The 15,077-nt window shown below is 45.5% G+C and overlaps 1 protein-coding gene across 3 annotated transcripts; it reads left to right on the forward strand.

Annotated features, from left to right (window-relative positions):
- Positions 1-324: 324 nt before the first annotated feature.
- Positions 325-14,466, forward strand: LOC137353429 (protein lin-7 homolog B). Of its 3 annotated transcripts, none has more exons than XM_068019707.1 (6): positions 325-391; positions 3,081-3,199; positions 4,841-4,912; positions 6,354-6,563; positions 7,924-8,135; positions 14,264-14,466. In XM_068019707.1, exons 1-5 carry the CDS (start codon positions 355-357, stop codon positions 8,089-8,091), a joined length of 606 nt encoding a protein of 201 aa, XP_067875808.1. In that variant the 5' UTR covers positions 325-354; the 3' UTR covers positions 8,092-8,135; positions 14,264-14,466. The 3 variants fall into 3 exon arrangements, with proteins under 3 accessions (XP_067875808.1, XP_067875807.1, XP_067875809.1); XM_068019706.1 differs by having other exon boundaries at positions 7,924-8,087; XM_068019708.1 differs by lacking the exon at positions 4,841-4,912 and having other exon boundaries at positions 7,924-8,087.
- The last annotated feature ends 611 nt before the right edge of the window (positions 14,467-15,077 follow it).

Raw genomic sequence — 15,077 nt, forward strand, 5'->3', positions numbered from 1 at the left:
CAGCTGAGTTGCTGTTGCAGAGAGCTGAAGCAGACTCAGTGGGCCAAATGACCTCCTTCTGTCCTGTAACTATTCTATAATTCTATTCTACTGCTGCTCCCACTCATTATTTTATTTTAATAAAGAGTGGTTTCCATTTGGAAGGACAATAGCAATGAATGGCAATGGGGGGTTGGCAAAAGAATAGACCCAAAGGCCCAGGCCAGCTAACAGCGACCCCTGTGAATGAACAAGGTCAGTGCAGGTGGGCGATCCTCCTGCCCCCCCCCTCCTCAAAGTGGGAGGAGCTACGGCGTTGCCAGGGGCGGTCACGTGCTCCTCCATGGTTGCCGGTCAGGTGATACCGGCTTCACGATGGCGGCGTTGGCGGAGTCTCTGTCGCTGGAGAGAGGTGAGCGGAATAGCGGATCGCCGTTTGTTTGCAGTCGGCGCTTGCCGCTCTCAATTTATTTGAGCAGCGGCAAAGGTCGGACGTTTGCCCTTTGGCGGTCATTTTATTATTTTTATTCCGTGAATGAGGAGCCGGTTATCCGCGCGGCCAATCAGGCTTGGCGGCGCTTTGATGGACAACAGGGTGGACCAATGGACTGACGGCACTGATTAATATTCAAAAAGCGGCGAGGCCAATAGGAGAGGGAGGGGGCGGGGCTTCTGCGGAATGTTACCTGAGCATTGCTGAGGAGGTTTGGACCCAGAGTCCAGGCTGATAATTCAGTGCAGCACTGAGGAAGGATTGTGCTGCTTTTTGGATGAGTGAGTTAGACAAACAAAAGCTGCTCCTATTAGCTGATGGTACAAGGATTAGGGGGACATGGTTTTAAGGTTTTGGACAAGAGATACAGGAGGGATGTATGGGCTAAATGGTGGCCTGTGCTGTAATGACTATAACTCTATGTCAGATTGAGGTTATGTCTGTGTGGCTGTAAAAGATCCCATGACACTGTTGGAAGAAGATCAAAGTGTTTGTCCCAGCATCTCAACCGATATTCATCCTCTCAAGGGAGGCTTGCATTTATATAGCACCTTTAACAACCTCCAGAACTTCTCAAAGCATTTTGCACCCAATTAAGTACTTTCACAGCGTGATCACTATTGTAATGGAAACGCGGCGGCCAATTTGAACACAGCAAGCTCCCACAAACAGTAATGTGTTAATGACCAGATCATCAGTTATTGTGATGTTGATTGAGGGATAAATATTGGCCAGGTCACTGGGGAGGGGGGGATATCCTCTGCTTTTCTTTGAAATAGTGGCAGTGGGATCTTTCACGTCCACCTGAGAGGGCGTACAGAGCCTCGGTTTTAACGTCTTGTCCGCAAGACGGCACTCCCCCAGTACTGCGCTGGAAGTGTCAGCCTAGATTTAGCGCTCCATTCCCTGGAATGGGGCTTAACACCCACAGCTTGCTGTTTCAGAGGCAAGAGCACTACCCTCAAAGACATGGCTGACACCCAGCACGAAAGCAGATTACCTGGTCCTTCATTTCATTTGCTGTGTGTGGGAACTTGCTAAGTGCAAATCGACTGCTGTATTTCTCTAAATAACATGAATGATTGTCTGTCAAAAGTAATTAGATGTGATGCCTGAGCTGTTATGGGTTCTATATCAATGTAGCGCGGTACTGGGGGAGTGCCGTCTTGCGGATAAGATAAATATGTCCACAAAGAGCAGGACAAATCCAATCTGGCCAATTACTGCCCCATCAGCCTACTCTCAATCATCAGCAAAGTGATGGAAGGTGTCATCAATTGTGCTATTCAGCAATAACTGCTCACTGGTGCTCAGTTTGGATTCTACCAGGACCACTCAGCTCCAGACCTCTTTACAGCCTTGGTCCAAACATGGACAAAGGAGCTGATTTCCAGAGGTTAGGTAAGAGTGACATTAGGGCAGCATTTGACTGAGTGTCGATGGAAATCAGGGGGAAAACTCTCCACTGGCTGGAGTCATACCTACCACAAAGGAAGATGGTTGTGATTTGTTGGAGGCCAATTGTCTCAGTCCCAGGACATCACAGCAGGAGTTTCTCAGGAGATCCTAGGCCCAACCATCTTCAGCTGGTTCATCAATGAACTTTCCTCCATCATACGGTCAGAAGTGGGGATGTTCGCTGATGATTGTACGGTATTCAGTTCCATTCACAACTCCTCAGATAATGAAACAGTCACTACCCACATGCAGCAAGACCTGGACGACATTCCAGCTTGGGCTGGTAAGTGGCAAGTAACATTTGTGCATACAAGTGGCAGGCAATGACAATCTCCAACAAGGTAAAGTCTAACCACCTCCCCTTGAGGTTCAACGGCATTCCCATCGCTGAATAAATGCAGCAGTATTTATGATACAATATTATTTTCTTCTATAAAAAGACAGAGGAGTATGCTGAAAAAAGACTACATTAATACAAGAAAAATATTCCAATAGTGGAGGCTCCAGCATTTTGATCATCAAGTTTTAAGTCTGCCTGATTTAAATGCTGTGTCACATTGATTTAGCAATTGGAGTGTTGGGTATCTGGATGAATGATGTCTTGTGTCACGTCATAAACATCATGGGGGTTACCATTAACCAAAAACTAAACTGGACCAATCACATCAATTCTGTGGCTTACAAGAGCAGGTCAGAGGCTGGGCATTCTGCAGCCTACTTGATTGGCACCCCATCCACCACCTTAAACATTCACTGTTTCCATCGCAAAACATATAAAGAAAAGAAAGAGCTTGCTTTGATATAACACGTTTCACAACAGCAATATAGAAAATCTGGCAGCCAATTTGCACACAGCAAGCTCCAGCAAACAGCGGTGTGATAATGACTAAGTTATAGTGATTTGGTTGAAGGATAAATATTGGCCAGGACCCCCAGGGAAAGAACCCCTCGCTCGTCTTCAAGTGGTACCATGGGGTCTTTTACGTCCACCTGAGGAGGCAGGTGGGGTCTGGTGTTATTTATAAACTGCTGTAAGTGAGGCAAGGGACCTGAGAATTTGAACTGCGAGGGAAAGCGACCCAGGATCTCATGTCTGAGCACACTCTGTGGAGCTGATTGATTCTTGACTCCTGCTTTCCATGTATTCCAGATGTTGCCAGAGCAATCGAGCTGCTGGAGAAGTTACAGCGAAGTGGCAACGTCCCACCGCAGAAACTGCAGACGCTGCAGCGAGTTCTTCAGAGCAAGTTCTGCTCCGCCATCCGAGAGGTCAGTGCCCAATCTGTGACTTGGCTCCCTAAACTCATGCGTTCATAAACCCCTCAGTCGGTAACAAATATTGCTTTGTAGCCCTTTCTGCATGCAACAGCATTTGAGGGAATAAGCTAATTGGCAAGTTGTATTCTTGTATCTAGTTAAAAATGAATTTTAAACTTTTTAACATTTAAAGTTTTACCTAGCGAGTGGTGAGAATTTGGAACTCTGCCACATGGAGTGGTTGAGGTGAATAGCACAGTTGCAGTTAAGGGGGAACTGAATAAACACATGAGGGAGAAGGAATAGTAGGTTATGCTGATAGGATGAGATAAAGTTGAGGGATGGGGAAAGAGGCAGGTAGAAGGCTCATCTAGTGCATAACCATCGGCACAGACCAGAATAGCCTGTTTCTGTGCTATAAATTCTATGTTACATACCTGGATTATCTGTCTATGTCTAGAAATATATTAAAAATAAATCTTTGTCAATTCCGATTTTCATGTCTATAAGGAAACTCGACACACTGCAGTTACACTGTTGTTGTGCCTCAGGTTTGTGTTGTCCACGTCATCAGAGAAACCCACCACCCCCCCCCCCCCCCCCCCCCAGCTTAACCTGAACAATATACTTTGTCTTAATGCCCCGTTTACAGCATCAGTGGAGAGCAACCTGTAATACCTTGCCTCTGCAGTAATACCTGCCTTCTGTCTACAGGTTATTACTTTCTTTTGTCATGCTTGTGTCGACTTTTTCCATTATAAATTCCTGCTACCGCTTTTGTAATAGAAACTGCCTTTGTAAATGTCACACTGTAATTACACCCTCCACCCAGCGGAGGTGCTGCAGGACCATCACTGCTAAGCAGGTGTAATTATACACGAGACGTGTTTACATACACAGTTCCTATTATAAGTGTGGATGTAGAAACGTGTAATAAGAAAAGTTGACACATTGTACAAAAATAAGGATAGACTTTAAAATGGCTGTGTGTTTTGTTCCAATTATCCCTCGCCTTCTAATCTCATCTCACCTGAAACCCATACTTGATCTTGACTCTGTGTGAAATTCCATGGGAGATCAGCTTGTAATATTTTTCTAAGTCTGGCACGTAAATGTGATGCTGATTTCCCGTAAAACTCTTCCCGCCACACTTGATTAACAGTCCTGTTGGTATAATTATACCATGGAGATACCACAAGAGATCTGACAGCATTAGATTGTAATCCACTAGTGACTGTCCTTTATAATTGGCTGATTACAGTTATTAGTCTATTCCACTAATTTTTGAGAGCACTGCGCTGTTCCATAAGGGCACAGGATGATGTGGGAGTAATTCAGTGCAGAGGCTGCTACATTTTTGAAGTTCCCTGTTGGAGTGCTGGGAACTGCAGACTTGTAGACACTGCATAGAATTCCTGACATGACGCAAGTGTACAAAGGGGTTTGGAAACGTGTGTGTGAATTTTAGCAGTTGTCGCCAACAAACACAGGGTTAGCACCAACAGGTGTGCTTTGGTAATTTTCTCTGGTGGCAGTTTTTTCTCTTTGCTCCTGTAAGTTTGTCACTTGACAGGCTTTGTCCTTTGGCTGGGCGTAGAGTGGTGCAACGGGTATGGGAGGGCCAGATAATGGACTGTCTGTCTCTCGTTGCAGGTATATGAGCAGCTTTACGAGACACTCGACATCAATGGCAGCCCTGAGATCAGAGCGCATGCAACAGCCAAGGTACCTATAACCTGATGAATGCAGGTCCTAGCAGCTTGCCCACTTGAGGGAAATAAACTTGCAGGGCCACGGGGAGAGAGCAGGGGAATGGAACTGATTGGATTGCTCTACTGAGGAGCGGCATGGACTCGATGGGCCAAATGGCCACCTCTTGTGCTGTAATGACTCGATGACTCTAATCGAGCATGAGCATTAAGGTATTAGCTAATCTGCAACCATAGGAACAGGAGAAGGCCATCCTGCCTCTCGAACCGCTTCCACCATTCAAACGGATCACAGCTGATCTGCAGCTTCATTCAGTTTACCTGCCTGAGTTCTATAATCCCTTAATAACCTCACCTAACAAAAATCTATCAACCTCAGATTTGAAATTTTCAACTGACCCTCAGCCGCATCAGATTTTTTTGGGTGGACAGAATTACAGATTTCCACTCCCCTTTATATGAAGAAATACTCCATGAATTACCCCTGAACGGCCTGGCTCAAATTTTAAGGGGATGTCCCCTTTGCTCTGGCCTTCCCCCACCAGAGAAAATAGTGTCCAATCAAGGTGTGAGATATGGGTGCTTACAGAGGACAAACATGCAATTTCTCAAGTATTTCTTTAGAATCATTTAAGCTAGACTTGGCCAGTCCAGCTGTATGATATAGACGCTTTTGTTCCCCATAGGCTTAATTACTGTAGTGTTTGCTTGACAGTTCTTTGCGATATCAGATGAGCATTGCTGGACAGAAACAAATGAAACTTTTCCCCATCTAGTTAGTCCAATTTATACCCAGAAGAGTAGTGGACTGACATGGAGGAATTAAACATGGCTACCAGCTTCTCTGTGTTGATGAGTGGTGGCAACTAAAGCTTATTTGATGTATTTATTTCTGCTACTGACGGATGTGATCGGTAACAGCAATTTGGCCAAAGAGGTAAGTTTTAAGGAGTGTTTTAAAAGAGGACGTAGAGGCAGAGAGGTTTATGAAGGAAATTCCAGAATGTGAGCCCTAGAGGGCCGAGGGACCTAGTACTGAGTGAATGCTGCACTGTTGGAGGTGCCGTTTTTCATATGGGATGTTAAACCGAGGCTCCGTCGAAACCTCTCAGGTGGACATAAATGATCCCATGGCGCTATTTGAGGAGGTTCTATGGAGTTCTCCCCGGTGTCCTAGCCAATATTTATCCTTCAACCAATTAAAAAAAAAACAGATTCTCTGGTCATTTATCTCATTGCTGTTTGTGGAATCTTGCTGTGTGCTAGGTGGCTGTCGTGTTTCCTGCATTACGACAGTGACTAAGCTTCAAAAAGTACTTCATTGGCTACTAAGCCCTTTGGAATGTCCTGAGGTCATGAAAGTGTTAGCGAAGTGCAAACTATTCTTTCCCGGCAGGGAAAATATTCCCAACAGGGTCAGTTAATTTAGTTCTCCTCTCTCTCTCTCTGTATCCTAGGCAACAGTTGCAGCCTTTGCGGCCAGTGAAGGGCATGCACACCCTCGGGTTGTGGAACTTCCTAAAACAGAAGAGGGACTTGGCTTCAACATAATGGGCGGGAAGGAACAGAACTCCCCAATCTATATATCCCGCATTATACCCGGAGGAGTCGCAGACAGACACGGAGGACTTAAACGGGGAGACCAGTTGCTCTCAGTTAATGGAGTGGTGGGTGCTAAGGTTTACTTACTGTATTTATTTCTGCTCCTGTTGGATGTGACTGGTAACAGCGACTGGCTGAGAAGGGTTGAAGGCTTATCTGGGTTTAATGTCCTGTTTTTCCTTTGTTGGTCAGAGAATCGACTTGATCATTATAAGAATAGGACGAAGCCATTCAGTCCCTTGAGCCTGTTCTGCATCCTTCAGTTAGATCATGGCTGATCTGTATCATAACCGCATAAACCCACCTTGTTCTATAACCCTTAATGCCCTTACCCAACATAAATCTGTCAATCTCAGTTTTGACAATTTCAATTGACCCCCAGCCTCAGCAGCGTTTTGGGGGAGAGAGTTGCAGATTTCCACTACCTTTATGTGAGGAAGTGCTTCCTGACATCACCCCCTGAATGGCCGAACTCTAGTGTTTTGCCCCTTGTTCTAGACTCCTCCAACCAGAGGAATCATTTTTCTGTATCTACCCTATCAAATCCTTTAATTATCTTAAACACCTTAACTTGAAATACAAGCCCAGTCTGTGCAACCTGCCCTCATAATTTAACCCTTTTAGCCCCAGTATCATTCTGGTGAATCTGCACTGCACCCTCTCTAAGGCCAGTATCACCTTCCTGAGGTGAGGTGAGGTGCCCAGAATCGAATGCAGTTACCGAAGATGGGGTCTAACCAGAGCTTTATGTAACAGCTTAAAGACTGGAGAGACACTCGTCCAATCTTGGGTTTGGTTCGTCTATTTTGGGCCCTGCCTGCATGGCCTAACAGACTCAGCCGTTGCAAAGAATGGTGTGAGCCTTTCTTTGTTTCATTTCCTTTGATAGGTTGTTACTATGATGTGACCTCTCTTGGCTGATTCACTGTGGTAAAGTGAATTGGTAGGCAGTAACAACAGTTTGCTCTCTAGGGCACCATGAGCAGGGCTGGTTTTTTGACTCTTCTGTTTTTTTAGCCCCCCTCCCCTGTATATTTAGGTACGTTGTGAATGTGCCAGGGTTAGCAGTTTGTGTGCACAGCCATGGGGGCTCGATGGAGTACTTTGTTGGCTGTGCAGCCAAAATCAGATGAGTTTAAATCCTATTTATTTATTACAGGGTAATTTACTTGGCTGTTAGTATTTACTTGGTAGTTAGTATGGAGAGATTATGGAGAGTCGTTCTGTTTCTGCCCCATCTCCTTCTCCCTGCTCCTCCACTACTTTGGTCTCACTTTGTGTGTGTGTGCATGCGTGCGTGAGGGGCACCAACAGCAGGGTGGCGGAGGGAGATTAGTGTTGATGTTTAAAAGACATGTTTCACTTCAGCGTATTGCTGAGATTCACATGTTGCTTTTCGCCTTGTCGCCCCCCCTTTGTTTTCAGAGTGTAGAGGGGGAGCAGCATGAGAAGGCAGTGGAGTTGTTGAAAGCTGCACAAGGCACGGTGAAGTTGGTGGTGCGATACACACCCAAAGTCCTGGAAGAGATGGAGGCCCGCTTTGAGAAAATGAGGACTGCCCGCCGCAGGCAGCAACACAACAGCTACTCGTAGGTCTTAGGATGGCAGCAGGAATTGGTTAAACGTTTATTTTACCGGTAATGATGGCCTCATAACTCGTGAGGCAAAGTCACAAATACGCTAATCTAATCTCCTGGGAGTGGCAAAAAGAGCAGAGGAAGCCCCAGGGTCAATATGGGGGGAAAAATGCCCTGAAAAGTTCCTCACTGACCATCTCAAGCGATCGAGGAGCAGTCCGGGAGATCACATGGATCAGGTGTTACAGAAGCTGTTGTTTTTTTCCTTCAGTTAAATATTGGGAAGACTGAAGCCAATGTCTTCGGTCCCCGTCACAAATTCCTTTGTCACCAACTCCTTGGCAACTATCTGAGGCTCAACCAGGCGGTTCGCAACCTTGGCGTTATATTTGACCAGGAGTTGAGCCTCAAACAAAATTTGACGCTGAGCCCCATGAAGATATAATAAGCTCTCGAATTCCCTCCTGTAATCTCCCCGCTCCTACTCCTCTCTCATCCTTTTAAGACTCTCCTTAAAACCTGCCTCTTTGACCAAACATTTGGTCATCTGGCCTAATATCCCCTTACGTGACCTATGTGTCAGTAGTGTCTCAGTTGGCAGCACACTCGCGTCTGAGTCACATGGTTGTGGGTTCAAGTCCCAATCCAGGACTTGAACACAAAAATCAAGGCTGATGCAGCAATGCAGTACTGAGGGAGTGCTGCAGCGTCGGAGGTGCCGTCATTCGGCTGAGAGGCCCCGCTGTCCCTCTCGGGTGTATGGAAAAGATGCCATGGCATTATTTCGAACAAGAGCGGGGGTCGGGGGGGGTGGGGGGAGGGGGTGGTGGTTATCCCCAGTGTCCTGGACAATATTCATCCCTCAATCAACATCTTTAAAAACAGATTATCACATTGCTGTTTTTGGGAGCTTGCTGTGCACAAACTAGCTGCCACGTTTCCTACATTACAGCAGTGACTACATTTCAGAGGTACTTCATTGGCTGTAAGGTTCTTTGGGACGTCTAGTGAAAGGTGCTGTGTGAATGCAAGTCTTTCCTTGATGCCAAATTTTGTTTGATAATGCTTGTAAAGCACCTAGGGACATTTTATAATGTTAAAGGCGCTGTATAAATGTGAGTTGTTGGTTTGTGTGAACCCACATGCCTCCAGGTGATGCAATCTCTGCTCCAGTAAAGAACTGTTGCATCTCCCTTTTGAAGGCAATGCAGAGAATGAGCACCCACCACACCAGCTGGCATTCCGGAATCTCACTACTGTCTGGAAAAAGACAAACTGCCCATCATGTAATCTGTTCTTACTCTTAGGGAATTTAAACTCATGTCCTCCCCAATCTGTCAAACTGGAATACTCTGATCAATAGGCATCCAGCCCTTGAATTATTTTATAAACCTCTGTCAGGTTGTCTCTAAGTCTGTGCTGCTCAGAAATAAATAGAGAGACAGCTGCTTTAGCCTATCTGGGTAGCAAAGGTTCATCATCAGTGCTTTGTGCAACTGTGCTGTAACTTCACTATCGGTCTGGAGTAAAGGGATTGCATGGTGCAGACCAGAAGCTCCCAGCTTTCGTTCCCAGTCTTTGGTGATCTCGGAAGAGGGAAGGGGCTTCGGGTTCTATAGTTTCCCTCACTACCTGTGGTTCAGATGGGCAATTTAAAGGTCAGGTAGGGTCCTTGCTCCTGATCGCCGTCCAGTGGCACGTGCTGGAAAGTGCACATGCTCAGGCAGCATCAAGCTCAGTGGTGATGCCCTCCCCAGTTGAGTAGCTTGTCAACACTCACTATCTTGAGCTCAGCCAATATAGATGGATACTTTTGCAAACTACTGGAGGGGCACCTGTAGAACCATCTACCCGTAAGAGTTGGAGGCTTCAGAAAAGTAAAATCTGAAAGGGGTGGGAGGCATAATAGAAAATGTTCCATTTTTATAGAGTCACTGAAACAGGCCCTTTGGCCCACCGAGTCTGTGTTGACCATCAACCACCCATTTATACTAATCCTACATTAATCCCATGTCCCCTACCACATCCCCACCTTCCCTCAATTCTCCTACCACCTACCTACACTAGGGGCAATTTTACAATGGCCAATTTATCTATCAACCTGCAAGTCTTTGACTGTGGGAGGAAACCGGAGCACCCGGCGGAAACCCACGCTGTCACAGGGAGAACTTGCAAACTTCGCACAGGCAGTACCCAGAACTGAACCCGGGTCGCTGGAGCTGTGAGGCTGCAGTGCTAACCACTGCGCCACCCCATTTTAATAAGAGTATTGCTTTCACGAGCAATGGTTTGGGAAGCATGTTTCTTGGAGCACAAAGCATTATATTGGCAAAAGACAGGTTGCGTTTATATAGTGCCTTTCATGGTGTCCCAAAGTGCGTCACAGCCAATGGACTACTATTTTTTATTCATTCATGGGATGTGGGCATTATTGGCAAGGCCAGAATCTCTAATTGCCCTTGAGGCACCCTCTTGAATACAACTGAGTGGCTTGCTGGGCTGTTTCAGAAGGCAGTTAAGAGTTAACCACATTGCTGTGGGTCTCGATTTACACGCAGGCCAGATCAGGTAAGGACAGCAAATTTCCTTACATAAAGGGCATTAGTGAACCAGATAATCTGGTAGTTTCATGCTCACCAATACCGATACTAGCTTTTTATTCCAGGTTTATTTATTTGAATTAAAATTTGCTGTCTGCCGTGTTGTGAGTTGAACTCATGTCTGAATTATTAGTCCAAGCCTCTGTCATTTGTCCATTAACATAACCACTATGCAACCGTACCCACTTTTGAAATGTAATCACTGTTATTCTGTAATTAAACTGGGCATTGCCCCTCATTAGTACAGAATTGGCCATGAACATGGAGTGGTATCCAATTTATTGTAAACATATAAAATTTATATAATGCAAATTTTATGATTTGCTTGGGATTTGTGTGCAGTAAATTTTATTTCCAGACTTTAGATATCCTAAATCTGGAGAACGGGAAGTGTTTAACCGACAGATGTTATTTTTGGTGGAAAAAAAAGATGTGGACGGTCTACACCTGGGCCGGACTGGAACCAATGTCCTTGGGGGTGCTTTTGCTAACGCTGTTGGGGAGGGTTTAAACTAATGTGGCAGGGGGTTGGGAACCAAATGAGGTCAGTAGAGAGTAAGGATGTAGTAACTAAAGCCTGTAAGGAACTAGATAATGAAGTCAGCGTGACTAAGGGAAAGAGTAGGCAGGGAGCAGATGATGAAAGAAAAGGGACTGGTGGTCTGAGGTGTATTTGTTTTAATGCAAGAAGTGTAGTAGGTAAGGCAGATGAACTTAGGGCTTGGATTAGTACCTGGGAGTATGATGTTATTGCTATTACTGAGACTTGGTTAAGGGAAGGACATGATTGGCAACTAAATATCCCAGGATACCGATGCTTCAGGCGGGATAGAGAGGGAGGTAAAAGGGGTGGAGGAGTTGCATTACTGGTCAAAGAGGATATCACAGCCGTGCTGAAGGAAGGCACTATGGAGGACACGAGCTGTGAGGCAATATGGGCAGAACTCGGAAATAGGAAGGGTGCGGTAACAATGTTGGGGCTGTACAACAGGCCTCCCAACAGCGAGCGTGAGATAGAGGTACAAATATGTAAACAGATTATGGAAAGCTGCAGGAGCAACAGGGTGGTGGTGATAGGAGATTTTAATTTTCCCAACATTGACTGGGATTCACTTAATGTTAGAGGTCTAGATGGAGCAGAATTTGTAAGGAGCATCCAGGAGGGTTTTCTAGAGCAGTATGTAAATAGTCCAACTCAGGAAGGGGCCATATTGGACCTGGTGTTGGGAAATGAGCCGGGCCAGGTGGTTGACGTTTCAGTAGGGGACTACTTTGGGAATAGTGATCACAATTCCGTAAGTTTTAGAATACTCATGGACAAAGACGAGAGTGGTCCTAAAGGAAGAGTGCTAAATTGGGGGAAGGCCAACTATACCAAAATTCGGCAGGAGCTGGGGAATGTAGATTGGGAGCAGCTGTTTGAAGGTAAATCCACATTTGATATGTGGGAGGCTTTTAAAGAGAGGTTGATTAGCGTGCAGGAGAGACATGTTCCTGTGAAAATGAGGGGTAGAAATGGCAAGATTAGGGAACCATGGATGACAGGTGAAATTGTGAGACTAGCTAAGAGGAAAAAGGAAGCATACATAAGGTCTAGGTGGCTGAAGAAAGACGAAGCTTTGAAAGAATATCGGGATTGTAGGCACAATCTGAAACGAGGAATTAAGAGGGCTAAAAGGGGTCATGAAATATCTTTAGCAAACAGGGTTAAGGAAAATCCCAAAGCCTTTTATTCATATATAAGGAGCAAGAGGGTAACTAGAGAAAGGATTGGCCCACTCAAGGACAAAGGAGGAAAGTTATGCGTGGAGTCAGAGAAAATGGGTGAGATTCTAAACGAGTACTTTGCATCGGTATTCACCGAGGAGAGGGACATGACGGATGTTGAGGTTAGGGACAGATGTTTGATTACTCTAGGTCAAGTCGGCATAAGGAGGGAGGAAGTATTCTAAAAGGCATTAAGGTGGACAAGTCCCCAGGTCCGGATGGAATCTATCCCAGGTTACTGAGGGAAGCGAGAGAGGAAATAGTTGGGGCCTTAACAGATATCTTTGCAACATCCTTAAACACGGGTGAGGTCCCGGAGGACTGGAGAATTGCTAATGTTGTCCCCTTGTTTAAGAAGGGTAGCAGGGATAATCCAGGTAATTATAGACCGGTGAGCCTGACGTCAGTGGTAGGGAAGCTGCTGGAGAAGATACTGAGGGATAGGATCTATTCCCATCTGGAAGAAAATGGGCTTATCAGTGATAGGCAACATGGTTTTGTGCAGGGAAGGTCATGTCTTACCAACTTAATAGAATTCTTTGAGGAAGTGACAAAGTTGATTGATGAGGGAAGGGCTGTAGATGTCATATACATGGACTTCAGTAAGGCGTTTGATAAGGTTCCCCATGGTAGGCTGATGGAGAAAGTGAAGGCGCATGGGGTCCAAGGTGTACTAGCTAGATGGATAAAGAACTGGCTGGGCAACAGGAGACAGAGAGTAGCAGTGGAAGGGAGTTTCTCAAAATGGAGACGTGTGACCAGTGGTGTTCCACAGGGATCCGTGCTGGGACCACTGTTGTTTGTGATATACATAAATGATTTGGAGGAAAGTATAGGTGGTCTGATTAGCAAGTTTGCAGACGACACTAAGATTGGTGGAGTAGCAGATACTGAAGGGGACTGTCAGAGAATACAGCAGAATATAGATAGACTGGAGAGTTGGGCAGAGAAATGGCAGATGGAGTTCAATCAGGGCAAATGCGAGGTGATGCATTTTGGAAGATCCAATTCAAGAGTGAACTATACAGTAAATGGAAAAGTCCTGGGGAAAATTGATGTACAGAGAGATTTGGGTGTTCAGGTCCATTGTTCCCTTAAGGTGGCAACGCAGATCAATAGAGTGGTCAAGAAGGCATACGGCATGCTTTCCTTCATCGGACGGGGTATTGAGTACAAGAGTTGGCAGGTCATGTTACAGTTGTGTAAGACTTTGGTTCGGCCACATTTGGAATACTGTGTGCAGTTCTGGTCACCACATTACCAAAAGGATGTAGATGCTTTGGAGAGGGTGCAGAGGAGATTCACCAGGATGTTGCCTGGTATGGAGGGCGCTAGCTATGAAGAGAGGTTGAGTAGATTAGGATTATTTTCATTAGAAAGACGGAGGTTGAGGGGGGACCTGATTGAGGTGTACAAAATCATGAGAGGTATAGACAGGGTGGATAGCAAGAAGCTTTTTCCCAGAGTGGGGGATTCAATTACAAGGGGACACGAGTTCAAAGTGAAAGGGGAAAAGTTTAGGGGGGATATGCGTGGAAATTTCTTTACGCAGAGGGTGGTGGGTGCATGGAACGCTTTGCCAGCGGAGGTGGTAGACGCGGGCACGATAGCGTCTTTTAAGATGTATCTAGACAGATACATGAATGGGCAGGAAGTAAAGAGATACAGACCCTTAGAAAATAGGTGACAGGTTTAGATAGAGGATTTGGATCGGCGTAGGCTTGGAGGGCCGAAGGGCCTGTTCCTGTGCTGTAATTTTCTTTGTTCTTTGTTTTTCTGAAGCGTGCTGTGCAGCTTTTTTGATTTCTTTTTCTCTGGCAGGTCACTGGAATCCAGAGGATAGCTGTTTCCAGAGGTGGGCCTGATATCAAGCACGTGATGCAGCTGTTGCGAGCGTATCCGAGTGACCCCCGTACTGTAGGTCTGACCACGAGAATCGATACGAGCTTAGTTAGACTGTGAACGGGCATCACCTTTTCATGAATAAATGTTCAGCGCATGTTGGGGGGGTGGGGTGGGGGGGCGCACGGCCAAAGAGTCATATATGTTCCAGATATGTGCGCTGATACATTTCAACGCAATTATGTTATCTCACACAAAAGCAAAATACTGCAGATGCCGGAAGTCTGAAATAAAAACAAAATGCTGGAAATACGCAGCAGGTCAGGCAGCATCTGTAGAGAGAGAAACACAGTTAACGTTTCAGGTCTGTGCCCTTTAATCGGGTTCTGACATGAAACGTTAACTGTTTCTCTCTCTCTACACATGCCCCCTGACCTGCTGAGTATTTCCATCATTTTCTGGTTTTGAATGTCATTGCATTGTGGGTTTGCAAACAAGTGGCAAAAGCGGTGGATGTTTCTCGGTGAAGGTAATACATCTGTATATGTCAAGAACTAAAAGTAGCAAAAATCTACAATTGTGGCAAGTCGCTTACATAAAACTCTAATGTGCACACATCCCGTTAATTGACTGGTTTGTTATCTATTACTTCCCCTTGCTCTGAATGGGCTCTTTTGATATTGAAGACTAAAGTAACCTTTTGGTACAATAGTTTGCGTTAACTTCAATTTTCAAAGCTCTGCTAGTAAGATATTTAGTTGGATTAAAAAAATATGTTTGGGAATAGGATTGA

Source organism: Heterodontus francisci, chromosome 41 (assembly GCF_036365525.1).
Source record: "Heterodontus francisci isolate sHetFra1 chromosome 41, sHetFra1.hap1, whole genome shotgun sequence".
Classification (NCBI taxonomy): Eukaryota; Metazoa; Chordata; class Chondrichthyes; order Heterodontiformes; family Heterodontidae; genus Heterodontus; species Heterodontus francisci.

What these genes read in the sequence shown, in the direction of transcription:
- LOC137353429 (XM_068019706.1), top strand. Translation starts at nt 355, where the DNA reads ATGGCGGCGTTGGCGGAGTCTCTGTCGCTGGAGAGAG. An exon ending in TCTGCTCCGCCATCCGAGAG is followed by an intron (nt 3,200 to 4,840) that starts GTCAGTGCCCAA and finishes CTCTCGTTGCAG; the next exon opens with GTATATGAGCAGCTTTACGA. An exon ending in GAGCGCATGCAACAGCCAAG is followed by an intron (nt 4,913 to 6,353) that starts GTACCTATAACC and finishes TCTGTATCCTAG; the next exon opens with GCAACAGTTGCAGCCTTTGC.